Source organism: Leptonychotes weddellii, chromosome 11 (genome assembly GCF_054177405.1).
Source record: "Leptonychotes weddellii isolate Sample4059 chromosome 11, ASM5417740v2, whole genome shotgun sequence".
Taxonomy (NCBI): domain Eukaryota; kingdom Metazoa; phylum Chordata; class Mammalia; order Carnivora; family Phocidae; genus Leptonychotes; species Leptonychotes weddellii.
The window spans coordinates 41,186,216-41,214,051 of NC_138379.1; the positions used below are offsets into that span (position 1 = coordinate 41,186,216).

At 45.3% G+C, this 27,836-nt stretch overlaps 1 protein-coding gene and 1 long non-coding RNA gene across 14 annotated transcripts in view; one reads left to right on the forward strand and one right to left on the reverse strand.

Annotated features, from left to right (window-relative positions):
* The window catches only part of LOC115936716 (uncharacterized), a 201,162-nt gene that overhangs the window by 70,105 nt on the left and 103,221 nt on the right, over window positions 1-27,836 (reverse strand). The window lies entirely within an intron of this gene.
* IRAG1 (inositol 1,4,5-triphosphate receptor associated 1) overlaps window positions 1-27,836 on the forward strand; it is a 123,475-nt gene that overhangs the window by 36,859 nt on the left and 58,780 nt on the right. For 3 of the 10 annotated variants that reach the window (XM_081797382.1, XM_081797386.1, XM_081797388.1), the window contains exons 2-4: window positions 8,328-8,485; window positions 26,305-26,405; window positions 27,498-27,568. In XM_081797382.1, the coding sequence (XP_081653508.1) occupies window positions 8,328-8,485; window positions 26,305-26,405; window positions 27,498-27,568 (330 nt within the window). Of the gene's footprint in view, window positions 1-7,786; window positions 8,486-22,252; window positions 22,389-26,304; window positions 26,406-27,497; window positions 27,569-27,836 lie in introns of those variants that run through there. The other 7 variants (XM_081797385.1, XM_081797383.1, XM_081797387.1 and 4 more) reach the window with 5 other exon arrangements.

The following is a 27,836-nucleotide window of genomic DNA, read 5'->3' on the forward strand; positions in this document are numbered from 1 at the left end:
CCCCCCCCACCCCGGGATGAGGAGTCTTGTGAGGCTGTCTGAAGGCCTTGTCTATGAGGTCATTCCAAACAAACATTTCCTCTCTTTGGGGTCTTTTCCTCAGGGTTCTGTCTGGGAAATGGGACCCAAGACCTCTCTGCTCTTAGAGTTCGGGACTTGCTCCCATCTCTCCAGGGAAGCAGGGCACGGGCTCTTTTCTAGTGCCTCACCACAGTCCATACTCTCATTGCTTCTATGTGGCCTCTCCTGTCTGCCCCTTGCCCCATAATCTTGTACTAGTCCCAGGGTTTGGGGAAGACTTAACCCTACTTAGGATGCTTTTCCCAAATCTCTTTTCTGTACTCTGAGCCCTCTCCATTTCCCTAAGGGAGAGCCCTTCACTACAAATGAGGCAGAGACAGACTCTTTTCTCTACTCGCTGCTGCTATACCCTTCCCTGAGGCAATGAGCACAGAATGGCCTCCATGTTTGTGTGAGGGGAAAGGCAATGGGGGGAAAGGAGGTATGAGGGGAAGGGAGGGGTCAGTTACTATTTTCCCTATCTCAGGTGTCCCCTACTCCAGCCCCCTGCTGAGCACAGTGGGTGCTGACTCTTGCACTCTTCTTATTGGGGCTGACTCAGCCTCTCCTCCTGGATATTTCTGCTAGGAGCTAAATGGGAGGCTCAGATACTTTTCTGCTGTTTGGTCTGAGTGAACCCCCGGTTCACTCCTGGGGCTGGAATGGGCCTGAATCAGGGGGATGAAGGCACCCCCAGCCAACAGAACCTACAAGAGATCCTCAGGCCTGGAGAGCATGGCTAGAGGGTGCAGACCCCAGGAGGTGTTGGGAAGTGCTACCAGCCTCCCTGAAGCACTGCTAGATTGCAGCCCCTGTGGTCCCAGCTCCTGGACCAGAGGGATTGTGTTGAGGGCAAGAAGTCATTGGGAAGTCCCATCCAGCCCCTCATCTTCCCCTCTCTGTTGCTTCTTTCTTTTGCCCTTCTATATTCCACCCTTGCTCCCCTGAGACTGACCACAGCACAGATCTAGGGCTGACCACAGTGTAGACCTGGGATAACAACAGAACAGATTTGAGATGACCACAGCACAGATCAATGGCTGACCACAATGCAGACCTGGGACTGACCACAGCATAGACCTGGGATGACCACAGTACTGTACCCTCTCTCTCTAACCCCACTGTCTGCCACCACTGGCTGCCCCACAGCAGAGTAAATGTCAGAGCGTGTAGTCCCTGATGGGTTTAATTCCAATCATGTCTGATGGCCTTTTATCTACTTGTTTATACAGAGAAGTCCTGGCCAGGCCAGGAATATATCTCCTTTACCTGCAAGAGACAAAGCTGGAACTCTGCTATTCAGGATGAACAGTGGACTGTCTGGGCCTGGTTGGATTTTTATGCCATGGCTCAGAGAACTCAGCTGCCCTATTCAGAGAGTGAGAAGGGAAATCATTGAGTACATACTATATGCCAGCATCTTACATGTATTCCCTAAGTTAATCCTTACAACAACCCTAAAAGGGTCTCCATTTTACAGATGAAGAAACAAAGGCCAGGGGAGACTAACCCAGCAGGGAAGAGGCACAAGAGAATTAGAACCCAATCTTCCAAGTTCCAGAGCCCTCTTGCAGCATCCCAAGGTTAGGAAGCAGGATGGTGTTCTCCCGAGTTGAGCCCTGCTCAGGCTTGCTTGTGGGATCTAGGACCCAGTTCTGCAGTTGGTCAGGCCGAGGGACCCACAGAAGTGCCTCTCAGCACTTTGACCTGATCTCTGATGCCCCAGATTTTCCAAGTGTGTCCAGGACTGCCCTGGGGTGAGATCAGGGACCAGGGAGCACCCTCTCTCTCCCATGAGAGTGACCACAAGGAGGAGGAAGATTGGGAGTCACTGCCAAAGGATGCCTGCTTTCACAGCATGGACACATTTGTTTATCATATACCAAAAGCAAGCCCTTCAAAATTAGAGGCAGAAAGCTGATGTCTGTAGCAGAGCCTGGGGAATAGGGGTTCTGGGACTTTCTCTGACGGCCCCTCACTCACAAGTATGGCTTTGATTAAGTCTTTGTCCCTGTCTGGGCCTGTAAGATGGGAGCAGGAGGCAGGACTGGCTGATCTCCAGTGGCCCTCCCTGTCATCCTCTGAATTTGCAGAGGGACTGAGAGAGATGTGTGTGCAGTCACCCCAAACAATTCCCTTCATCAAATTCTTCATCTAGAGATAGACCAGTGGTATTAATAGCAACCTAATCTCTTTCAAATTCTTTGTGTTGCTAAAATGAAAGCAAAAATTCAAAGCTGGAAGAACAAAAAACCTCCCTTCTGAGAATTCTGAGTCACTCCAGAAAGGTCAGTGGAGTCTGGGTTAACCCGTTTTTTTTCCCAGGAGGGCCTCTGGCTCTTCCCCGGACACCCAAAGATTAACAAAGAAAATGTGAGAGCCACTCAGCTCATAGACTGTGCTCCTGGGACACTGTGGTTCAGAGAGGGGTTTGGTTTCCTCTGGGCTAGTTGCAAGGTTTTGGGAGAGGCTTCCTTGGGGCCATTATAAAGGCCACTGCTTGCCAAGACCACCACCCGTGAGCCAACGGGCTTGACCAGCTGGGGACTGGGGAGTGAGATAGACCTCATGGGTTTTGTGACTTTGGGTAAGTCTTCAGGGCTCTGTTTCTTCATTGTAAAATGGGACTAATAATGTTAATTATAATAGTACTTAAGAGGTTTCTGTAAAGGCCCTTGCTAAATAATGAGCCCTGATGATGCTTGCAGGGACACGGGCAACCCCCACAGGAAGCCAGCGCCCCTCCCACTGGCTGAGGGGTTCAGGTTTGAGGTGTTCTGCCAGCTGTGGATGGGCATGCCTATGTTTGAATGGCCACTCCATCAGAGCAGTCTTCTCCTGTCCTCTTGCCCTCTCCCCACAGTCCATGGGGCCCTACAGTGGCTTTTCCAGGGGGCAGAGCCTGTGCAGCTGATCTAAATAAGTGTGGGACTCTCTGGGGTGAAAGTTTCAAAGGCAAACTAATGGATAGTTGTATGAATGGAGGAGTCAGAAGGCATGTGGGTGAATGGATAGCCTGACAGACAGATGGATGGGTGAATGGGTGGATTTGTCACCCTACAGTGGGGATCCTGCAACCTCAAACTGTGGGCACACACTTTTGCCCTCATAAGACCCCTGTCTGACAAGCTGCTGCTTGCTCTGCCCTGTGCCCCCCACCACCCATGGCCCCACTGGGAATGCACATTCCAGTTCTCTGTGGGGCAGGTTCCTATGTTGGGTTCTACTGCACTTTAGTGGAACTCCAGGTGAAGGAGGCAGAGGAGAGGAGGGGGGAGATGATGGGTTTGGGGTCAGACTAGCCTGCATTATAATCCTTGGCCTGGCGCTTATTAGCTGTGGGATCTCAAGCAAGTTACTGAACCTCTCTGATCCTAAGTTCCTTAATATGTAAAATGGAAATAATAAAATCCATCTCACAGGGGTTAAGAAAGATAGCACTTGAAATGCACCTGGCATGGTATTTGACACTCAGTAGGCAAACTAGAAATATCTAATGAATGAGAGAATGAAGAAAAGTATACTAGTTTGCTTTCTTTTATGAGCATGGCTAGGGGCAGATGAAATATTTAAATATGGATTAGAGACTTTTGGCCTTGTCAGTTACACAAATGATTGGAAAGTTATCCCAGCAGAGGCTTAAGTAATTTGCACCAGGTACAAAGGTTACTGGATCTAGTTAAGTTGTTTCCCTCCTTTGCACCTCAGTTATCCTTCTCGTAAAATGGGCCAAACTATATAGTTAAGCACTGGCTGGGGACAGAATGAATAGAATCCAAAGAGCTGACTGGCTCTTGACAATGACCCATCTAACCCTTTACTGACCAGGCTAAAGAGGTAGTTAGAAGGGCCCCGGAAATGGGTTAAAGAAGGAGCGGCTCAGAGACCAAACATTACCAAATATTTTTTCCTTTTATGGGTCGGTGCTCTAGATCACCACTTCCTGCAGATTATATTCCTAACTTTGTTGTGATGGATGCAAGGTCCATGTGCCCACAAGCGCCAGCAGAACCCAGATGTCACGCTGGGGGAAGGACTCTGCTGTTACCTTGCTATTTTAAGCAGGGAGTTTATATAATGGATGGGAGAGCAAGCAAATGGGGCAGGAGCAGCGTGGGAATGGCCTGGGCAGGCAGGGCTGCTGAGGCTCCCCCTGAGGAGCTCAGGGTTCTGTCTTGTCAAGTGTGGGACCACAGCCAGCCTCCACTCTGCTTTGTCCTACAGCAGCTGACATCTCCTAGTGCTTGTCTCACTTAATTTGTTTGTTTTGCTTTGCTTTCTTTTTTTCTTTTATTATCTTATGTTAGTCACCATACATTACATCATTAGTTTTTGATGTAGTGTTCCATGATTCATTATTTGCATATAACACCCAGTGCTCATTACACCACATGCCCTCCTTAATGCTTGGTGATAGGTATTTGCTTTGCTTTCTGACCGAGGGACTGACTGAAGAGCAGGAGGTGGAGGAAAGAAAGTGGAGGGTCAGAAAATGACATGTTTTTTTTTTTAAAAGATTTTATTTATTTATTTGACAGAGAGAGACACAGCGAGAGAGGGAATACAAGCAGGGGGAGTGGAAGAGGGAGAAGCAGGCTTCCCGCTGAGCAGGGAGCCTGATGCGGGGCTCGATCCCAGGACCCTGGGATCATGACCTGAGCCGAAGGCAGACGCTTAATGACTGAGCCACCCAGGCGCCCCAGAAAATGACATGTTTTATGTGACTTTGGGATACCATGATCCCGGAATCCTATGAGATGGGACCATTACATTTGTGGTTTGTTGTGACTAGGAAGAGTCCAGGATTTTAGCAACTCCTAGGGTTAAAAATGGCCCCTGGAGTGGGTTAGGAATCCTGTGACCATTGCCCCAGCCTTTGCTGGAACTCTCCCAGGAAGGGGGAGTTCGTTACCTTAAAGAGTAGCCTGTTTCATCTCAAATAGTCCCAACCACTAGAAAGGATTCCCTTGCCTTGATCTGACCTTTTATTCATTGGTCATGCACTTATCCTTTGGCGACAATTGAATTAGAGGAATGACTTTGAAATATCTGAGAAGTGATTTTATTTTTCCCTGCACTATCTCTTCCAGGCTGAAGATCTTTAGTTCTTTAAAAACAAATTCTTGCTTCCTGCATATTGCTTCCCCTTTTTGGAACATGCCCCAATTTGTCTGAATCCTTCTTACCACTCAGAGTGCAATACACTTTGTGTAGATTAAGGTGGAAAGGAAAGTAGAACTGTTACCTCCCATGTTTTGGGAACCATATTACTATTAAGACAGGCTGGACCTGCACATACATCCATCAACACTTAAGAGGTTTCAAGGGAAGTGCACTAACTTTCCCAGTAGAATTGGAGTTTGTGGGTACTCTTTTGCTACTGTCAACCCCTGTGACCATATACTTTGTCCAGCACCACTGATGTCACTGCTGTTAAAATCCAAGTAAAGGTGATAGAAATTAATCACAGTGTTAACCTTTGGGTCAATTTGATGCTCATTTTATTCATACACTGACTAGTCGGGATGAGAGACCTAGTATGCCTTGGCCCTATAACTCTCATTCCCAAGAGACAGGTTAAATCTGTCCAGTAGGGCTTCTCCCTTCCTGTCTCACTGTTCCCTCTAGCTATTCTGTTCAGAGAAATTCCACTCAGCATTTCAGTATTCATGGCTCAGCTCAAACACCATTTCTAACATGGATCTAGTCTAAAACTATATCTCACCTGTCCCAATTTCCATAGTTGGGGATCCTTTTCTGAGATTCTGTCACTTTTCACTTTCGAAGTCTTAACAGTTGTACTGATTTCATACTGCTTCCCACCACTGGACTCTGTGCTCCTTGAGGGCCAAGACCACATCTTCATCATCTTTAAGTCACCAGCACCTAGCACGTGTAAAGTGAGTGTGGTGAATTAATGAATGATTCAGTTCATGAATTTCCTACTTGAGATAAGACTTCTTGAGTTGACCAGCAGAGGTCACCCCAATTGTTTGAGAGCTGAATGGGGCTACCTTTCCACTGCAGAGATTGACAAAAGTCAAGATGGTGGTCGCATTGACCAACCCCATGGCTAAAGTTCTCCAGTTCTTTAAATATAAATTAACAAGCATTTTTTGATGAATCTTCTAGTTACCTATGATGAATCAGACCCCTTGCCTTCCTCGGGGAGCTCAGTCAAAGATGTGTGTGTTGGGTGGGGGCATCTGTCAGAGTTGTGGCTGATGTCAGATCTAAGCCTGCCCACAGCCCTCTGGCTCCAGGCCCTCAGGCCTTTCCTGTGGGACCAGAAGAATATCTAGTATCATGGGAGGTGGTGGTGCTTTCTGGCTTTCTCCTACAGCCTTCTGCAGTCAGCACCTTACATAGGACCTAGGACATAGTAGGTATTCAGTAAATGACAGTGTTCGTTGTTTTTCCTGTGTGTGTCCCAGTAGCCCCCTGGCTGTGGCTGAGGGCAGGGTCTGCATCTGGTGGTTTTCATCTGCTGACTAGCAGAGCAGCAACTTCAGGGAATCTCTGAAGTTATAGGATCAGGCTGGTTCTCCCACCCCATTAGGGGAAGGGGACCTGGAGGAGTTTAGTGGGCAAAGAGGCTAGGTAGAGGTCTTTGGACCCTGGCCGAGCTTCCTGGGCTGCAGACCTCCATGCAGGTGGCCTCTGTGAGCACCTACTCTGTGCTTGGTGCTCTATATCATTTCATCCTTAGAACATTCCTGCATGGGAGGCATTCTTATCTCTGTTCCCCTGACAAGGGAAGTGAGGCTCAGAGGTAAAGCCAACGTTCAAGGCCACATAAGCCAGTGAATGGCAGAGTGGGGACTCAAATCCAAGTATAAGGTTCCAAGACCTGTGTTCTTTCTACCTTGCTATCCTGCCTCTCCAGATTGAAACCTCACTTTTCTAAGAGGACACAGAGAAGCCAGGCCCATTGGTTCAGGTCTGTTGGAGAGATCATGGTCCTAGGCCTCTTGATTGGTGAGAAACATGAAAGAATAGTTACTAGGTACAAGTAACAATAGTTAGTAGTTACAAGTTAATATAAGTACTTACAAATTAGTAGTTATAAGTAAACTCAACCCAAATTGACTTAAATACTAAGAAATTTAATTGTTTGTATAACTGGCTAGTCCAGAAAGAATTCAGGCTTCAGGTGAACTTTGATCAGGGATCCACCTTCTTTTTTCTGCAGGTGTCTTGGCTCTACTCCCCCCGCCCTTTTTGTGTGTCAGTTTTATCCTCAGTCTGGACTTCCAAACAGAAACAAAATGGCATCAGTAACATTAGGTTTTACATCTGCATATTCTACCACCCAGAGCAAGATAAAGCACCTGGGTCCCAGAACACTATAGTGTGCTCATTGGTTTACACTGGACCTATTTTCTATCCCTGAGCCAATCACTGTGGTGAGATAAATGAGATTATGATAACTGGGTCAATCCCAGCTGGGCCTCAAGGCTGCTACACCATGAGACAGGATAAGCCTGGCTTCTGGGGAAGCAATGAAAGTTGCTCAGGGTGGCACTGCAGAAGGTACACAAGATCCACCTTGGCTGAGCCTCCAGAATCACAGGCCCAGTAAGGGCTGTCCTCAAGTGAGAGAGTCCCATACTGAGGGTCAGAAAAGCTTTTGAAGGACATGAGGTCAGCCATAGGGTAGAAAGTCAAGAAACATCCTCCTCTTCCTCAATCCAGGCAAGGAAGGCTATGTGGTAGAGTGAAAAGAGCCCTGGCCTCAAAATCAGGAAGATCTGGATTCAAATGCTTGATTCTTTGTATGATTTTGGCAAATGGCTACCACCCTCAGAAGCCATTCTCTCTTCTATAAAATGTGAATATTAATGCCTGCATCAGAGGTCATCATGAGGATTAAATTAGGTGATGTTGGAAATGCTCTTAGGATAGTGCCTGGCATGTAGTAGGTGCTTAATAAATGATACACAAGTACAAATCTGATCCCAATGGAGTGTCCTCCATTAGCTATGGCTTTGAGGAGTTTGAAGCACTTTTCTCCCTTCTGGGATAGCTGTGTTTACTGTAAGGACCAAATTAGATGGAAAATCTCTAAGGTCATCTCTGACTTTGTAAACAGAGCAAATGAACAGGAGGAAATGTAATTCCAAATACCCTCTCCTAGCCTAGTCCAACCTCTGGTGTTGATACAAACTCAAGCAGGCTTTTTCTGCGGCTCATGGCTCCTGGAAATGGAACCCAGCCTGGGTCAGGGATGGGAGTGGATTTGACTTGTCCTTTTGGCGTCTCCTCAGCCTGCGGAGCCCAGGCCTCTTGGAGCATCTTTGGGGCTGACGCCGCGGAGGTTCCGGGCACACGCGGCCACGCCCGCCAGGAGGCTGCCATGCCCCACATTCCCGAGGATGAGGAGCCCCCTGGAGAGCCACAGGCAGCCCAGAGCCCCACCGGCCAAGTAAGTGCCCCCTCCTTGCCTGCAGTTAGTCTGGCCGGGGCCAAGCCAAGTGCCCTGGGCTGGTGCCACATCACTCAGCCTGGCTAGAGGGTTTGCTGACAGCCTGTGCAGGCTGCAGTGGGCACCGGGGGAAGGTGTGTGGCTGCCACACTGAGGAATAACTACCCAGGGTCCATTTGAATTGGCCAAGGCCCCCCATATATCCTGAGAGCGGAACCTCCTATGCTGTGTCTGACTGAGGTCTCCTGGAAGGTCCAACCACCGTAACCCTTAGGCACCCTCCTAGAATGGAGAAAGACTTGGAGGAGAACTGTCAGCACAGAGGGCCTCGTCATGTCAGGGGTGTGGTCACCAGCAAAAGGCCGTTTAAACTGAGTCCACTTAAAGTGAAGATCAAAATTTTATAGTAAATAGTGGAAAAGATTTTCAGTAAAATTGTATTATAAAAAAGAAATGATGAAGAAATTAATTTGAAGGGTCTCATTGAGATTGTATTGTCAAATGAAATTATGAAAACAAATTATTTTAGCTAGACATATAACAAAAGATTGATTATATGCTACTTTTTTAGAGGGAACAAAGAATTAATTGTGTTGATTTTGGCATTGGTATATTTATTCTTTATACCGACATGATGATCTGTTCATATGAACCACATTCCTCACATTTTACTTTACAGCACCTCTGTTAAGAGATTGTGTGTTTAATATTTAAGGGCTTCATTCATTTTCCCAAGGACCTCTATGGATCCTTCAATATGCAAATCATTTTCTTTTTTGGCCAATACAAATTATCTTTGTAATTTTTTCTTTGTTAGCTGCCCAGCTCCACCTGCTCTTCACTGGTCCAAGACCGTGCATGTGAAGTTTTCCAACACTGTTTTCTTTGATTTCATGAACTTTGCACTTGGTTTGCACTTGTACCACCCCATTATATCTGACAGATGTCTGAACTGACCTCAGCCCAAAGGGACAGACTCTTGTTAAGTGAGGGAAGAATGTATGAGTGAGCATTAATTTGGTAAGCAGGCAGACTCTCAGTGAACATTTTCATGTTAGGATGACATTTGTTGTCTTGCATGTCATAACTGTGGGAACTCAGATAGTAAATACTTAGAAAAGAGTGGCTTCTTGTATCTCCCTATCGCAAACTCCTGGGACTGAGATGTTGCAGAACTTGGCACACTTGGGGAGCCCTTGAATTTCTAAGTGGGAGTGAGCCAAACCCCTATGCATTTGGCCACAGGCAGCCAGCTCAGTGTTTTATTGAACCTCTCTTCCAGGAATGTCATGAGCCTGGTGGGTGCTGCTTATCAGTTGCTCTTTATGGCTCTAGATTGCTCCTCTGCTCTTCTATGGGTGATGTCTGGTCTTCCCCAAACTGGGTGCTCTGCTGCTGCCCCCTTTCTACTGCTGCTCCTAACCAAGTGTGGACAATTCCCTTAAAACACTGGTAATAGTGGGTTATAAGTTTTAGCCAACAAAAAATTTGTTAAATTTGTTAATCCACTGAAGGTTTGAAGATTAAAGAAGAGAATGACAGCATAAAGCAAAACATCCACATCTGGATTCAAATGTGACTGCTCCCTCTCCTCAGTCATGACTTTCCCAAGTTCTGTCCCCTTAGCATCCTTACTCCCTAGCCCTGGGTTCCTTCTTACCACAGCCCTTCCTGACCCCTTCCACCTCACTAATAACAATAGTGTGCTTAAACCAGATTCTGATGCAAAATCTGGCTCCTGAATCCTAGTTAGTTCCCCCAAACAGCTGTCATGCCATACTCCTCAAGAATACAAGTGTTCCTAAAAAAAATAAAAATAAAAGATTGGCAATGCTGCAACTCTACCGTTAGTGAAGAGATCCTTTTACACTGAGTTTAGTTTACCTTTAGTTCATCATCTCACCTCTCTAAATAAAAGAACCTTTAAGCCTTCTCAGGAGACTAAGACAAAATAGCACAAAAGTCTGCTGGCCCTTCTTATCATCACGACTTCAAACCACACCTAGGTATAGCTCCATTGGGTCAGAGGTGAGCCTGAGTTTCCAGGCACAGCCAAGCCAGGGGAGGGAATCCATAAGCTAACCACAGACTTGAGGGTCAGAGAGCCCTAGCTGAACAGCAGAGCTCCAGATTCCAGCTTTCCACAAGCTCACTCTCCTTATGACCTTGAACCAGAACCAGACTTCTGTAACATGAGGGGGTGGGCCCCCATGGCCTCTGAAGGTCCCTCAAATGCCATGATTCTATCTCTGTGCTTGTGGGAAGTCAAGACAATAAAGGGAATGCTTGTGGTACCAATAGCTTCTGTGTTGCTGGAGCCCAGTAGGAGAAGGACCCATGAGGACTTCAGGTGAGCTGATGCACATAAGGGAGTACCATTAGCACAGGATTTAAGAAGGTGGACTCTGGAATCAGACCAAGCTGGGCTCCTCCACATCCTGGTCAAAAGACCTCCTGTGAGCCTGTTAACTTTTCTGTGCCTCTGTTTCCTCATCTCTTCCTCAGGGCAAGTGTTAGTGGCTGCCTCCTCGACTCTGGTTGGCCCAGGCCTCTAGTACCTTTTTTGGCTTGAGGGACCATGGGGCTGGGGCAGGTTAGACCCTAGACTGAAGGCAACATCAGATTCAGTATCCTTTTATTCTCTGCCCTTACTGACAGGCACTAGGCCTCCCTGAGTTTTCCAGAAGCCCACGGGCATTGTCAGTGAAGAGCACCTCCCTCTTTGCACCCATCAGACAACCTACATTGGGCTTCTCAGGCAGCCACAGCCTCAGGGGAGGGTCAGGCCTTGTGAACAGGGCTGGAGCCTCCAGGGACTAGAGCCCAAGTCCCTGGGAGCAGCGGAAACCAGGCAGCCAGGAAAGCAGGATTGGTTAGGAGGATTTGGCTGAAATTCCCAGTACCGTGTGAACTCCCTCTCTGTGAGGCAGGCAAAGAACCAGAGCATCCTTTTGAGTTTACAGCTCCCCCGGGTACAGTCCTACTTCTAGTTCCTCAAGCCCCAGCCCCCATTTCCCATTGCTAACATGAACACGAGCTGAGACCTTCTCACACAAAAACACAAAAGCTGTAGACCTAGATCCTGTTTTCCTTTCTGCATGCATGCGCGTGCACACCACCCCCCCAAAACACACACCCTTGAGGTCCCTAATCAGAAGCTGTAATCAAGACCCACAAAGAAATAAAGCTTCCAGACAATGCACTCTGTGAAGTTGTGTCCTGAGTGTGTTTTCTGGGTTGGCCCTAGAACTGGGAGGGGCTCAAAGGAATGAGCTTGTAGCCAAGAGGTCTGGCAGGAATAAAAACTATCAGGACACAAGCCTGGGACCTTAAGGGACCACAGAATGACAGACCATCAGAGTTAAGAGCTAGAAGGGATACTAGATCTCATCTAAGACCCTTCCCTCCCAGGCAGGCAAAGTTCTGCATAATGTGAGCCCTCAAAGAGTTATCTGGAAGCTTGTTAAACCCGGATTCCTCCACCAACCCAGGCCTATTGAATCAATCTTCTGGGGTGGGTCTTGGGAGTTTATAGGAGTAGCTCCATACAGGGGAACTGCCCACCTCACAAGGAAGTCTGTGCTGTGGTTGGCCAGCTCGGCTTGCTGGTCAACCTGGAACTGCCTCCCTGTGACTCCCCCTCAGTTCTGCCCTCCACAACTGCCTATAGTGGGGTGAAAACCTACAGATGCAGGAAAGCAGTTTACACATCTTCCCAGAGTCTCCTTTCCTCTGTTCCTCCAGGCTTTGCTCCCAAATCTCTCCTCTGGGCACATACCCACCTATCTCCCATAATCATGGGGCACCAGACCTGGCCCTGGGCCCCAGAGGCAGCAAGACCAGGACATCAACTGTTTCCTGGCCTGTGATGAGCAGCCATATCAGAAAGCTGACTCATTGGAACAGCATGGCTTCCTCAGAAGTGCTTTGCAAACCTGAGTGTGCAAAGAGGTTCAGGTCAGCTCTAACAGCTGGCTCTAGTTTCCACCCAGACAATCCCCATCCTCTTTCAGGGGTTTCTGGAAGCTCCCAGGTGTAGGTCAATGTGAACTCATAAGCAGACCTCCATCTTTCACATCATCTGTTCCAGTAGCCCCCCTTCCACCACCCCCTGACTAACTCCCACCCCCATCTCCATTGTCCACAACACTTCATCATAATGCCAGGCATTATTCTACTGTATGAATTTATTTAACTTTCAATCAACCTTATGAGGTAAGTATCATTATCCCCATTTCATAGCTGAGGAAGCTGAGGCACAGAGAAGTTAAGCAGCTTCCTCCAAGATCATATAGCTCATAAGCAGCAGGCCCAGGATTTGAACCCAGGCAGCCTGGCCCCAGAGCCCATACTCTTAGTCTCTACCCTGCACTAAGTACTCTTTGCCTCGGGGGCCCTCTATGAGAACCCTTGGTGCCTGAGCCAGGGGTACACTGTCCTGTGCTTCTAAAGTCCTTGTCTGAGATGGCCACCCTGGGCCCCTACAAACACACTGCCATGCACACTCCAAAGCACCGCAGGGTCTTACTTCTGCTTGCCATCCTCTCAGATGCCTAAACCCATGGGGCCAGAAAATACAGCTCCGTGTCACACATCCTGCTGAGACACTGCACTGCCTATGCCTTTTTCATTCTTTTTCAGCCATCAGACAATAAAACAGCCCAACTCGATGCATACTGACTCCTAGAAACACAGATCACCATGCAGTTCCTGGTTCAGGCTACACACGAGTTACTGTCTCTGTACATCTCCCTATGTGCCTACTTCGTACTGCACTTTCTGATCATCTAAACAACTTGATGCCTAACCGTGTTATACAGCACCATCTTGTTGACTTAAGATTACCGCAGCACTCAACAAACCAGTGGCATCCCTGCTCCCACCCCTTTCCCCACCTCCAATTTTCAATTAACTGAAAATCAGGTTGGAATGTGGAGAATCAGCCCTCTGTGTGTAGCCCTAACAGCAAGGGATCCGCTGTGGAGCTCCTAGAACCTCTGACCACAAAGCTGCTGGGCCTCCTCTTTTGGCTCAGACTTAGAGATCATCATAGCTGCGGCCATGACAAATCTGGAATTCTCTCCTTATTTGTGTCAATGTAGTGAGAGACCCATCCTGGCTTACCAACATCAGTACGTGGGCCAGACCCAGAGCTGAGCCTGCTCAGCTGTCCGTTTAGAAGAGAAAAATACCAAGCAGGCTTCCCCAAGCAGCAGGGAGTTCTGGAAGGGACAGGAAATGCTTCCATTTCATAGAGATGCAAGGTATAGGTAGTGTGGCAGTGTGGAAAGAGCTGGGCTTTACATACCTGAGTGGGACCTGGGGTGAGTTACTCATTTTGCCTGTTTCCTCATCCGCAAGCCAAGCCTGATAGTAACAGCTGCTAACAACAGTGAACTTTTAAGGAAACTTTCCTATGTTCCAGACACTGTGCTAGGTTTGTTGAACACTTTATTTCATTTAATTTCCAGAAAATCTCTGTGGGATAGGTACTATTGTTACCCCATTTAGGGATGAAGACTTGAAGCACAGAAAAGTAAAGTAATGTGTACTAGCTAATACAGCTAAGTCACTGAGCCTAGAGTCAAGCCCCAGGCATCTTGACTTTAATTACCAGAATCATATATATAAAGTGCCAAGCAAGGTTCTCATCTGATAATAGGTCTCAGTCCCTAATACAGCACAAAACAGTTTTTAAAAAGTTTTTACAGGGGCACCTGGCTGGCTCAGTCATTAAGCGTCTGCCTTCGGCTCGGTCATGATCCCAGGGTCCTGGGATCGAGCCCCACATCGGGCTCTCTGCTCCACGGGAAGCCTGCTTCTCCCTCTCCCACTTCCCCTGCTTGTGCTCCCTCTCTCACTATGTCTCCCTCTGTCAAATAAATAAATAAAATCTTAAAAAAAAAAAGTTTTTACATATGTTACTGCAATTGATGCCCTAACCCCACTGTGAGGACAGCAATCATCATCCCCAGGGAAGTGGAAGTTCAGAGCAGTTAGGTATCATATTCAGATGCAGGGAAAGAAGCTAAACATTGGGCTCCTACCATGTTCTAAGCTAAACTCTTTATATTCATTATCTCAGATAACCTTCTTCTTTTTTTTTTTTTTACACAAATCATAAGTGTATAATTTGGTGAATTATCACAAAGGGAACACATCCATGTAATTACCATCAACAACAAAAAGAACATTATTAGCACTAGAATCCTCCTGTTTTCAGTCTTTCCTCCCCTAAAACAAATGCTAAGACAAAGATATGGGCACCCATGCTTTAAGAAGCACAGTGAATATCAGATAACCTTCTTAATGCCCTATAAGTTAGCTATGACCATACCTAGTTTATAGATTAGGAAACTATGGCTTGGGAGGTTAAGTCAGTTGTCCAAAGGACATAACATGGAAGCTGCAAGATCTGGATTCTACTGCCTCATGGCTGTAAGCTGAGGAAACAGGGCTAGAATCATTATTTTTTTTTTCTTTCTAGTCCAGAAACTACCCCACTATACCACAACAGAGTTTGAGCATACAGGAAAGGGATAACTATTCACTTACACATGATAGGAACCCAATAAATATGGAATTGAGTTAAACTTACTCAATACAGTTAACCCATGAACAATGTGGGAGTTAGGGACACCAACCCCGCTGTACAGTTGAAAATCCATGTGTAACTTTTGACTCTTGAAAAACTTAACTACTAATAGACTACTGTTGACTGGAAGACTTTCTGATAACATAAACAGTCATGAACACATATTTTGTGTGTTATATGTATTATACACTGTATTCTTATAATAAAGTTAGGTAGAGAAAATGTTATTAAGAAAATCATAAGGAAGAGAGAATACTTTTACAGTACCATACTATTAAAAAAACCCACAAATAAGTTCTAACCCATGTTGTTCAAGAGTTAATTGTAAATATTTACTGAATTCATTCAACAAATGTTTATTAAGCACTAAGGCCCCACTCTCAAGAGAGTTCACCACCCCATGGATTTACAGTCTAATGACAACTTCTTTCTGATCTAATTTGCTTTGTGTTCCGCTTGTGTTCTCTTCTCTGATCAGGAATTGGGGGATCCTTGGTCTTGCTATCCCCAGGAATACCTAGAGCTTAACAACATGCTTTACCATGTAAAGTAGATTGCCAGCTTTTCTCTTCATTTTATCCTCCCTTGCCTGATCAGGCCCCATCTTCACTGGCCAGCAGACTGGGGTTCTGTCTACATCTCCTCAGAGACCCCTTGGGAAATGTGTGAGAAAAAGGTTTGGGACTCAAAGAATCAGTGGTCTGTAAGGAATGGATGAAGACAAAATAGATAGTGCACGTAAAGCCCTGGGAACCTGGTGACAGCTGTGTGGAGTGGGGACATGCCCCACCTCACCCGATGAGAACCCTTATGCCAGGCTTCCTATGTAACAGGTGCTGCTCTAAGCACTTTACATGCAGTAACCTCACAACAACTCTAGGAAGTAGGTATGATTATTACAACAACTCTAGGAAGTTCATTTTACAGATGAGAAAGCTGAGGTAGGTAAGTACACTCTAAACACTAGAAACTGGCCAGTACCTTGAATGTCCAATTGAGGGTTTTGAATTCATCCTCTCTGAGCTCATTTCCATTTATCATTACCTTTTGCAAGAACAGCCTCAATTACAATCTTCAGTGAAATATCTTCAAATGAATTATCAGTAAAACGTTAGGATCTAATGTTTGAGATATTAGAGCCATCTATTGGGCACCTGCCATGTGGTCTCATTCCCTCAAGGTAGATATTATTATCTTTACTTTATAGAGGAAGAAACTGAATTTCTACAAGGGTAAGTAATTGCCAAAGCCACATAACTGTGCTATGGTTGAGTAGAGATTCGAACCCGAGTTTCCTGCTAGTGTTTCTGTTAGCTTTGCCTCCTTTCTTAGCTCCACCCAGCAGTAAAGCCAGTGTCCTAGACACCAAAGGCCCTAGGCATGGGGGGCAGTTGCTTGATGTCCCATCCGTTATGGAAAAGAGGCTTAGAAAGGGCCACGAGGACATTTCCACCAGGATGGCTTCTAGTGGTTCTGGTGACAGAGTAAGAACTTTGAGATTGTAGCTGTGGAAGTGCTGAAGAAAAAGCAGAAAGTGTTTTGGAAATGTTGATTGTTACAGAAGGTCAGAAATGTATGTTAAAATTATTTGTCTTTAGTTCCTATAATGAGCAAAGGAGTAGCTTACCATTTGTTGTTTCTCTGATTCTCCGTCTCCTGTCTCCTGTCTTATGCTACACATAAGCAACTTAGGTCAGGGGCTATGTCTTTAATGTGTGTATCTCCAATTCTCAACATAGGCTACAACTAGAGTATGTGGTGGGAGCTCAAGGAAGGATGGATGAATGTGACAGATGGGCAGATAGATGGATGGATGGGTGGATGGATGGATGGATGTGTGATAGGTTGGGTGGATAATAACTGGGTGGATAGATGGATGTATGATAGGCTGGGTGGATAGGTCAAGTGGATAACTGGCTGGATGATTAAATGCCTGGATTGGAGAGAGGAAGAAATGAAGGAACAGGAGGAAAAGAAGGGAGGAGGAGAGGATAGAAGATGATGATGAATGAATGGCTGGCTGGGTGATACACTCTCCACTGAGTAGGACTAATAGACATTGCATGTATCCACACTCCTAGTGTCTGTTGGCATGAGAGTGAAAACAGTAATGAAGAAGGCAGGATAATCCAGTGGTTGTTGATCCCTGGCTTCTAGGTATACAGGAAAGAGGGTTCATCAGAGGCAAGGCAGGCCTTGGGTGCACAGGGTGATCCATAGGGTGGGCACTGGGGAGCTTAGGGGAGCCAGAAACTAGTCCTCAGTGCTTGATAGGGAAGAGCCCCATGTCCAGCAGACTTCAGCAGAGGCATTTCTGCTCTCTCCCATGCTCTTAGGACTTGCTGGAATAATCATTTTCTCGAGAGTCCCCAGAATCCTTTTATCTTATCACAAGAGCACCAACTTCTCTTTGTGGCCAGGGCCCCTCTCTCAGAGGCAGTCCCTGTTTGCCCTCCAGGCTATGAGAGAGGGACCTGGGGATACAGCCACCACAAGGCTCAACCTCTACCACCACCCTCACCATCATCATCATCATCACTATTATTGCTTTATCTTGTCTAATCCTTAAACAAGCCTGGAAAATGGGAATTATTAGCTCCACATAATGTTTAAGAATATGAAACTCAGAAAAGTTAAGTACCCAAGGTCATCCAGGTGTGATTCTGACTAGTGTTCCCCAACTTCATTACCCCACACTGGCTTCTAGTAGGATCCTTCTGTCCCAGGCTATTTGCCAGGGCCCAAGTGCAGGAGCTAAACTCCTCAGTCCTGCCAGGGCTGGAGCTGTTGCTTAGAGCTTCCTAGTCCAGGCTTAGTCATGTGACATTGGGGAAAGGAAGATAATATTCCCGTCTATGACACTGGCCTATATTTATCCCTGCACCCAGGCAGTTAGGAAACTGTTGCGCATTCCTGGGAATTTATGAGTGAAATAAACATTTAAATGTTTCTATAAGGTTTATTTAAGGAGAACAAAATGTGACCTGCTGGCTTATTATAGGGTGAACTTGTGGGGAAACAGCCCAGGCTCCTAGTGCTTGGCTGACTCCAGGGAAGGGAAATGGACCCCTGGGGTGGCTGGGCCCATGGGAAGCTAAGGGGATGCCCCTGCTATCTCTCTTCCAGCTGTATGTTCAAACTTGTGCTGGCTGGAGGGCTTCCTAGAAGAGGTTTGTGAGGGAGAGAGCAGCTTGGAAGAATAACAAAGGAGTGTCAGAGTGTCCTGCACATACCAGGTACCAGGGGAGGTGAGACCAAAGACCAGGGGAAACAACTGTAAGAGCAGCATGGTGGAGTGGGAAGACCAACAGGCTTGATGTGTTGTCCTTCTTTCCCACTGTTTACCAGCTGTACAGCCCTGGACAAGTCTGTTTTTTCATTGGTAAAGTGGGGATTGAAGGGGGAAAAAGGGGGAGAGAAAAGAAATGTATCCATCGCCTATTCCATGCTCAGGGACTTCACTTTCCTCTTCACGATTTGATGACATCAGGAGGCATTATCATCCCCAATTTGTAGATGGGTATCCTGAGGTTCATTCGTAGAATTGCTGGAGAGGATGAAGTGAGGAACCACACCAGAAGTGTCTGGGACGGGGCTCCACACATAGTAGGTCTAAGAAAGTGTCACTGCCCTCTACCCACATTTGTTCCTTTGCTTCTTGTGTCTGTAATCCACAAAGGGCAGCTCTACTTGATCTGAGGGGCAGATGGTAAGAGAGGAAGTGGAGCCAGGTGAAGGTGGCCTTGGAGGTGGGCTTCTCTGAGAGTCAATGATTACAAGACCATTCTGGGAGTCATTGATTACAAGACCAGTAGAGCTTGTGTGGTCAGATGCCCAGGGGAGATGCTCTGTGGCTTCATGACCAGAAGGGCAAGGCCTTCCTAATTTAACTCTAGATGGTTGATCAGACTCAAAACTAAGAACAACAATCTCCTCAAAACCAAACTCTGAAGTAATTAATTCAGCCCCAAAGGTAACAGTAACAGAATATAACATCTGACACATAATGAGCATTTACTAAGTGCCAGGTGCTCTTCTATGAGCTTTCCATCTGGAGCTGTAGATTTAGCAAATGAAAACACAGTTATGTCCATGCAATATTTGGGACACACACAACACTAAAAAAATTATTTGTTGTTTATTTGAAGTCCAAATATAACTGGACATCCTGTATTTTAACTGGCAATCTTATTTCTATATCAATCCTTTTAATTATTGTAACTACCCTGTGAGATAGTTTTTTTACAGATGAGGTAACCAAGGCACAGAGAGGTGAGGTAACTTGCCCAAGGTCACACAGCTAGTAAGTGAGAAGCTGTGTCATGCATGAATTACCGTGGCTCCCAAGCCCAAGGCCCTTGAAGTCCTGAAGCCAGTAACTTCACTGGCAGACTGTTTGGACACCCTGCACTGCAAGCTTCCTTGAGGCCCTGTCTTCTGTTTGGCAGCTCAGGGTGGGAGCAGGGAGGAGTATTTACACTCACCACACACACTAAAATCTGGCAGAATTCACTCCAGGGGGCCCCTGGAATCTCCCACACTCTCCTGGGTTCTGGTCTCCCTAGTGCCTGCTGAACTGAAACAGCCCGCAGAAGACTGAATGTTCCCCACAAAAACAGTTTTGCCCAGAGCTTGTTCAACCATTCTGTGTACCGGTTAGGGAAAGAACACTTTGATTTTATTACTGTATATTTTGCACACATCGGAAAGAGAGAGTGAGGAGCATTCCAGGACATTCCATCAGGGGATTAGAGGATTTTTCCCTGATTGCTTTATGCTTCCTGGTTTTTAACAGCTTTGAATTGTGTGTGTTTGTGGTTACATGCTTGGCACTTGCCACCCATGGCTTGTTTCTGCCTTTTTGTGTGAGCAGCTCTGCCCTTCTCTGAGTAAGGGTGCTTATAGCCCCATACATGATAGCCACCTCAGGAGAGCTTTTCCTGAAAGTGGCCTTTAGCCAGGAGGCAGAGGAAACTTCCACCAGAAAGCAGTTCCTCCAGTGTGTTGCTGACCATTTATGTCACAGTCAACTCTAAGGGCACCAGGCCCTGGGTGCTACGTGGGGTGGGGGCGGGAGGGGTGGGGTTTACTTTCCTCACGCCCCATCCCACTGTGCTAACTGGGAAGCATTTCAGAGGCCTGCCTAGTTCACTTTTCTCTTCCCAGGCCCTAGCATAGACCATAGCACATAATAAGCATTCGGTGAGTTTGCTGGATGAATGAAGAGAATAAAGCGTAATAATGTGTGAATGTGTACACAATGACCTCTCTTAGACTCTAAGACTTTTGAAAACTGTGTCAATCATAAAAAGAAAGGTTAGACAATCTGTACAATAAGTAAATTGATGGAGCTGGAAGAGTAAATTAAAGAGGGAGGGAGAGGAAGAGAGGCTTCTGGTGGGGAGGGTAAGCAAGTGAAAAGTCAAAGGGCAGAGGTGAGGGAGGATCGGAGTTAAGCATTCCATGTCCTTTGAGAGGTGAGAGTGAAGAATGGAGTTCTTCTTGTATTGCTTTTTTTGTCTGCTGAATAATTCTTTAAAGAAATCTTTCTCAGAGCCTAGACCACATGGATCACAGTTCATTAGGTTTCAAGTCAAACAATTTAACTTCAGAGTCAAACCATGGATGGTTAGGAAAGGCATGCATTCCTCTTTATCTCCTAGGAATGTTTATATTTATCAAATTATCTCCTCATTTTTATAGCCTCCTGTTTTTATATCTTAGATTTTATTGCTCATTACTTCAAATTGCTTTGGGAAACAGGTAGTGTGTCAAGAAAATTAAATCAATAAATGAATTGTATTCTACTTACTCAGCTGCCTGAATATATGAAACTCTTGGAGGTATATATTATAATCCCATCAGCATTACCACAAATTTTCTTTCAGAATGCAACATGAAGAAAGTGATGTTTGGTTCTCCTGCCCCTTTTATGTAGACCTACGCCATCTGCATTAATGCCTGCTGGGAATTCATAAAAGCCCACCCTAAGGGATGGCAGAAACCATATGATATAATGAGCATGAAAATGATATGTTAGTCAAAGTGCATTTCTTCCTGTTCACTTGAGGATTCATAGAAATTCTCTAAATATGAAAAACATGAATAAGGTAATTTCTAGAGCTCAAACTGTCATGGTCAAAATAAACCCCACCCAGGGAAGGAACTTCAAACATACTGTAAGCACAGTCAGGGTCTCAAATGGAATCCCCATGGTAGCAGTCACCAATGAGGCTGTATGGAAAGAAACCTCATCAAGATGATGTGGGAGTTATGCAAGATGAATAAGTCCTAGAGATCTATTGTACAGCTTAGTGCCTAGAGTTAACAATACCGTATTGTACACCTAAAAGTTCGTTAAGTGTTCTTATAAGTGTTCTTATCACAACAACAGCAACAATAATAATAGTAGTAAATAAATAAGAAGGTAGGAAGAAACTTTGGGAAGTGATGGATAGGTTTATGGCATAAATTATGATGAGGGTTTCACAAGTGTATACTTAGCTCTAAACTCATCAAGTTGTATACATGAAATATGTATAGCTTTTCATATGTCAATCATACCTTAATAAAGTAGTTTTAAAAAAAGGTGTCACAAGTGGAAGAGGCTTTAAGCATAAACCTCTTGTGCTCCAGAAAACCACGACAGGTTAAGAATCATGTAGCGCAGGGGCAGTAACTTGGATGCTTCAGGGCCAGGCAGGGAGTGCAATTGATTGAAGCAGGCCAAAAGAAGCAGACCAAGGTTCACTTTGCAGAAATGTAGACCCAAGATTGCTTGGTCAGGAAATCCAGAACTTTATGGGAATTCTTCCAATTATAAAATGTTGGCAACTAATATAAAACCTTATAAACACTACTCACAGGGAATGGTCCTCCAGCTCTCTGATTTGTACCTCAGAGAATTTGTAGCTCAGGGAATAGGCTAATTCCCTAACTGAGAGCCAAGAAACCACATAACAAGAAACGCTTGTAGTGACATGAAGAGAAGCCTCTGGAAAAACTTCAGCCCTTCTTTCTGCTCACTGGAGAATCCACACAATAGAAAACCTCCCCATTCCTCCCTCTTTACCAGTTTTCCGAGTAAAGAGGCACCTGCCCCTGGCCCTGCCTGCCCCAGCTTCAGCCCATGACCTGCCATTTTGACACCCTGATTCCCCTTTTGACCTCAGCAGCTCTTCTGGATACTGTTCCACTGTGTGTCATCAAGCCCCACATCATGACCCAAGATCCTCCTGCTTCCCTCCTGGCCCCTTGGAAGGCCCCAGCCTCTCTGCTGCTTGCTGGCCTCCTACGAGGGGACAAAAGGTGGGGAGAACTGAGTAGAGCCATTGTTCATTTTAATGATAATTGTGATTAATGGGTATTTGTAGATCATATGAGACTTATCAAAGTGCATACACATTCATCATTTCATTTTTTTCACACAAACTTCTGAGACAAAGCAGGCCTTTGACAATTTTATAGTTATGAGACTAAGAGACAGGGTAACAAAAGGACAAAGCAAGTGACCATAAAGAGTGACCATCACTAGTCCATCAAGTTTATACTATCCATCAAAGGAGCTGTTGCTTTTTTGGGAAACTTCCTGAGCATCTCTTACAAGAGGAGTCCTTGACAGAAAGATGGATATCTGTGTTCTTAGAGGGACTGGAGCTCGGTAATTATGAGGATAGATTGGCCAGTCCTGGTTCCAGCCATAAGCATCATGCTGACTCCCTGTCACTCTACCTTGGCCAGCTGTGGGTGTCCAAATGGAGAGTAACACAGCTCCAATTTATTGGAAGCTTCTCAAAATTCCTAGGAAGATGATGGATGCTGTAATAACTGGACATTTTCCATCATTTCAACCAAGGTGCACTATGATGATCCACGAATGGATCTCCTGTCAAAATTTCTATGTTCTCTCTTTGGGTGGTCAAATTATTCCCAAACCTGACCTTCAGTGTTCCCCATCTCCAAAATCACAAAGATCAAACTCACTGGGGTAACACCCAATGTCCGTCAGAAGCTGGCTCAACCGTTTATGCTACTTCCATTATTTGCCTCTAAATTAGCTTCCTGGACCCAAGTCCAACATGTGTGTGTTTGCATGTGTTGTAGGATTCCCCTACCAACAAGCAATTATTTGACACAAGGAGGGTGTCCAAGAACTCAACTCAATTCTGACACTATCTACCTGGAGATAGAATCAGATCCACAGGTGAAGGATTCTGTCCTACTGCTCCCACTTCAGACACCAATCACAAGTCCAGGTTGTCACCTGTGCTTCTGATGGACTGGCTAGAAATCAGAGGGTCCCATGATCTCCTCCTCAGGTGTGATAATTTCCTAGAGTGACTCACAGAACTCAGGAAAACCCATTTATTCACTAGATTAATGATTTATTACAAAGGATTTTAAAGGATACAAATCAACAGTCAGATGAAGAGATACATAGGGTGAGGTCCTGAATAAAGGAGCTTCTGTCCTTGGGGAGCTTGGGATGTGGCACAGTGGCATGTGGAAGTGTGTTGGTTCCCCAACATGGAAGCTCTCTGAACCCCCTCCTTTTGGGTTTTTATAGAGGTGTCATTATGTAGGCATGATTAATTAACTCATTGGTCATTGGTGATTGAGTCAACCTCAGGGGGTGGGACTGAAAGTTCCAACCCTCTATTCATGGCTGTTTCCCCTGGCAACCAGCTTCCATACTTAGGTGCTTTGCAAAAGTCACCTTCATTAGCATAAACCTAGTTGTGGTGGAAAGGGTTTGTTATAGATAACAAGCCACCCATTTCACCTTTATGGCTCTGAAGGGAGTTTAGGAACTAGGGACAAGAGACCAAATATTATAACAAAAGATTTTCCCATTGCTCTTATCGCTCAGGAAATTCCAAGGGTCTTGTGAGCTGTGAGCCAGGAACTGTGGATGAAGACCAAATGTCTATGAAAAATATATTTTGGTCATCTGAATGACCAAATATATATGTTTTCTTATAAACCACAATACTGCAGCCCCCATCCCTGAACTTCCCTATCTTACATACTCCAGAGTCCATGCTCCAATTACACTGATAAATCCCTAATGCCCAGTTACGCCTTTTGCTAATGCTGTTCCCTTTGCCCAAAACCTCTCCCCTAATATCTTTGTCTTACAAGCTCCCATTCATCCCTCAAGACCCAGCTGAAATGTCTTCTCCAACTCCCCTGAGGAGTTTTTTTTTTCCTTTCCTTTGAGCTTTCACAGAATGTGGTCCATTTCTTACCAGCTTAAATTTATTGTAACTATTCATTACTTCTCTATATCCCTTAAGCAAGGGATCTGTGAGGTCTTGAGGGTCTTTGTTTTTTAAGCTGCTCCTGACACATGATGGATAACTAAAGTGTCTTTGTTGAATGAGAGAGAAAAGTAATCTGACAGTAATATAACTATTTATTGAAAACACCAGTCATGTGCTAGGTGCTTTCTCGATATTATTTTTAATCTTCACATCAACCTTGTGAGTTGGATTTTTATGATCATGGGGCACAGAGAGGTTCAATAACTTGCTCAAGGACACATAGCTAGTGGATAATGAGCAGAAATCTGAGCATAGGTCTGTATGATTCTTACAAGAGGCAATGCTGCTTCCTACTGCTTCCTATCCAGCCAAAGTCCCTGTCCCAACTTTCTTACCATGTGTCCAGGGATTCTGAGTGCTTCCTCCTCCTCCAATCCCTGCACCTCCCTCCAGTTGAAGAGGTCCTGGAACACAGGGATCTGGCATTCCCTGGTGGGACTCAGAGACACTTCTCCAGCTTACCCGGCCTTATGATTGAGGCCAAGGGAGGGAGGAGATACAAATGAAAACAGGAAGAGTTGGTTTCACTAAAAATTGTGGGATTTAAGAAGCCTAGATAGCACTGTATGGAACCCACTTAACAAGTAATAATGTGAAAAGGAGAGAGATCCTCTTCCCCACCTTGCAAGGAGTCAATACCTGCACACAAAGTGCTCAAGAACACAGCTCAGCCCTAGATCTGCAAGGGCAGCCCCCAGGCAATGGCTTCAGCAGGGCCAGTAGAAGTGAGAACACTTATTGCCCAGAGGCTCCAGAAAGACACAGCCCCCAGGGAAAGTGGCAATGGGGACCTACTGCTCTGAAGCTCCAGGAAGGCACTCCAACAGGGGGAGCTGGTGTGACATGCTTGAGAGTGCTGGGAGACAGGCCCTGGCAGGGACAGTAGGGTGTTCACAGAAAGCCCTGACAACACACACCAGTAAGGATGGGCAGGGAAGAAGAGAAGGAAAATGATGAGGGGACATATGAGAAAACCCCTAGAGAGATTCCCAGACATACGTGGGAACAATTCTTAGATGGACATACTACAACAGTAGGTGGCAAAGAACTGGAGAGACTGTGTATTACTGTTACCTAGTCCTATTTTTATCCCCAGTACACTGAGGTGTGGGGAAATGCAGGCTGATGTGCATCTTTATGGACCTTATTGTATATCCTATATTGCTTTCATTTTATTCTTTCACTCACTCACTCAATCAATATTTATTACAGACCAGATATGGTTTTACCATTCACATGGCCATCACAGTGTAATAGTACACCGATTTAACTACAACCTTACTAACCTAGAATGAAATGACTCATGTTTGTTATTAGTAGTTTTGTTTGTTTAGTGGTTTTGAAATACCTCAAAAATCTAAGGACTGGCTAATAACTTTTGTTCTAATTTCAGAAATGTGTATTTATTCAGATAAACATTTTTCAAGGTTACACAATTAAACTGCATATTCCATGACCCGTTGAACATATCACCTTTATCGAAATGTCACAATTACCCAATGTGGGATCTCACTGTATACCCACCCAATGTGTGGGTGCCACCACCTGTTCTCCTGGTCTTCCTCCTTCCCCAACCTGGCTGGCTGCAGCCTGAGGCCTCTGTACCATTCTTTTTCAAGATTGTTAGTGAGGACTAACCAGGGATGGCTTAGAGTTTCCAGAATCTTAGCTTATGAAAAGTAGGCCATGTTAAGTTCAGTGAATGTCTGCTGGGGAATGAAGGACAAACTGCCTTTTTTCATTCTTTCTTTCCTTTTTTCCCCTGAATAATCCAAACAAACTGTATTCAGCCCTTATCAAGATGGTTTTGAGTGTCATAATACTGGAGTAAATGCTCCAGCTCCTGGAAGCTTCCACCATCCTAAGCCTAACTCCATCTGTGTTTTATTCTGAACTACCAGGGCCCTTACACCGCAGGAATATCCTGCAGTCCACCTACCATCGTCCTGACTGGGGATGCCAGTTCACCGGAAGGAGAAACTGACAAAAACCTGGTCAACAGGTACGTCTTTGCCTAATCTTTGTGCTGTGAAGAACAATATTTCCTAGCACATGAGGATTAGATAGCTATATATACTTTTTATAAATCTTCTTTCTTGATCATTTTATTGATGAAATAGAATCAAGCAGTTTTTCCAAATGAGAGCAAAAGCTTGGGACTTGTCCATTATCTTTCCCCCCCAAATTATTTTTCTTTTCCTGGATTTGGTTCTTTGTACTTTGCTAGTCTTTAAGCACAAATCATAGCAGGGTAGTTTCCGATAATAACTGCCCAGATATTTGCAAACAGACCTGAGAGATAAGAGTCTTTGACTGGAGAATGCTGCCTCTGGTCAAAGTGGGTCCTGTGGGGAAGATGACCCCTTGGGAAGGACACTGGCTCACGTACTCAGGGATGTCACTGCCTCAGTTTGACACAGCACAAGCATATGCATTGGTCTTGCTTGAGTAAGACTAAGTATAATTTTCAAAAAGCTGCAAAGATCATTCTCATACAAAAATATAGTGAGCATGTGTCAAAGTTTTATTTAACTCATTGATGAGGAAACCATCCCGATGACAAAGTCAGTTCAAAAGAGGATACAAGAAATGGAAATATATATATAATCAGTGGGGAGGAAAAGAATACTGGAATAAGATTACTAAGTTTGATATAAAATAGGTTAATGTTCCAGAGGACAATGAAACCTTGTTTTTTATCTTTCTTCCCCAAGAGAAATCATCTACATCTCTACCAGACAATTATTCATATTTTATGAGTTTTCTACAGTTAGATGTTCACTCAGAGTCTGGGCCCTAATAAAAATAGCCAAAGTTACATTTCCTTAGGGCAGTTTTTCAAAAACTTTAGCAAGCGTCAGAATCACCTAGGGGGACATGTTCAATTACAGATGGCTGGGCCCCACCTCCCAGAGTTTCTGATCCATTTAGTCTGGGGTGGAACCTGAGAATTTGCATTTCTAACAAGTTCTAAAGCTTAGACAAGCTCGTAAGACGATGCTCTAGGATGACTTTGAAAGAATATACAGGTATCTGCCTATTTACAAGCTGTGGACAAATTTTCTTAACAAGATGACTCTGTACTGTCTTTCAGAGCTCACAGTCCTCACAGGAGGCTTTCTCACCGACACTTGAAGGTTTCTACTGCTTCGCTGACTTCTGTGGGTAAGGGCTAGTCCAATTATCTTATTTCTGCAACCAGAGATAGGGGTCCAGCTGAAAGTATGTTTGAGCAAGAAGATCTGGCAGCTCAGCCCCTTCCCCTCTCCTAATTCTCAGGCAGGTCTATACCTACGAGCCCAAGAAGGCAAAGTCAATCTGTCCCTCTGTGTTTGAGCCCAGAAGAAGTATGATATCTAATTTTAATTTATTTTGGTAAAAAGACAAGGCCAGAGGGTGAAGAGAAAGATGAAGAAGTCAAAGAGACAGAACA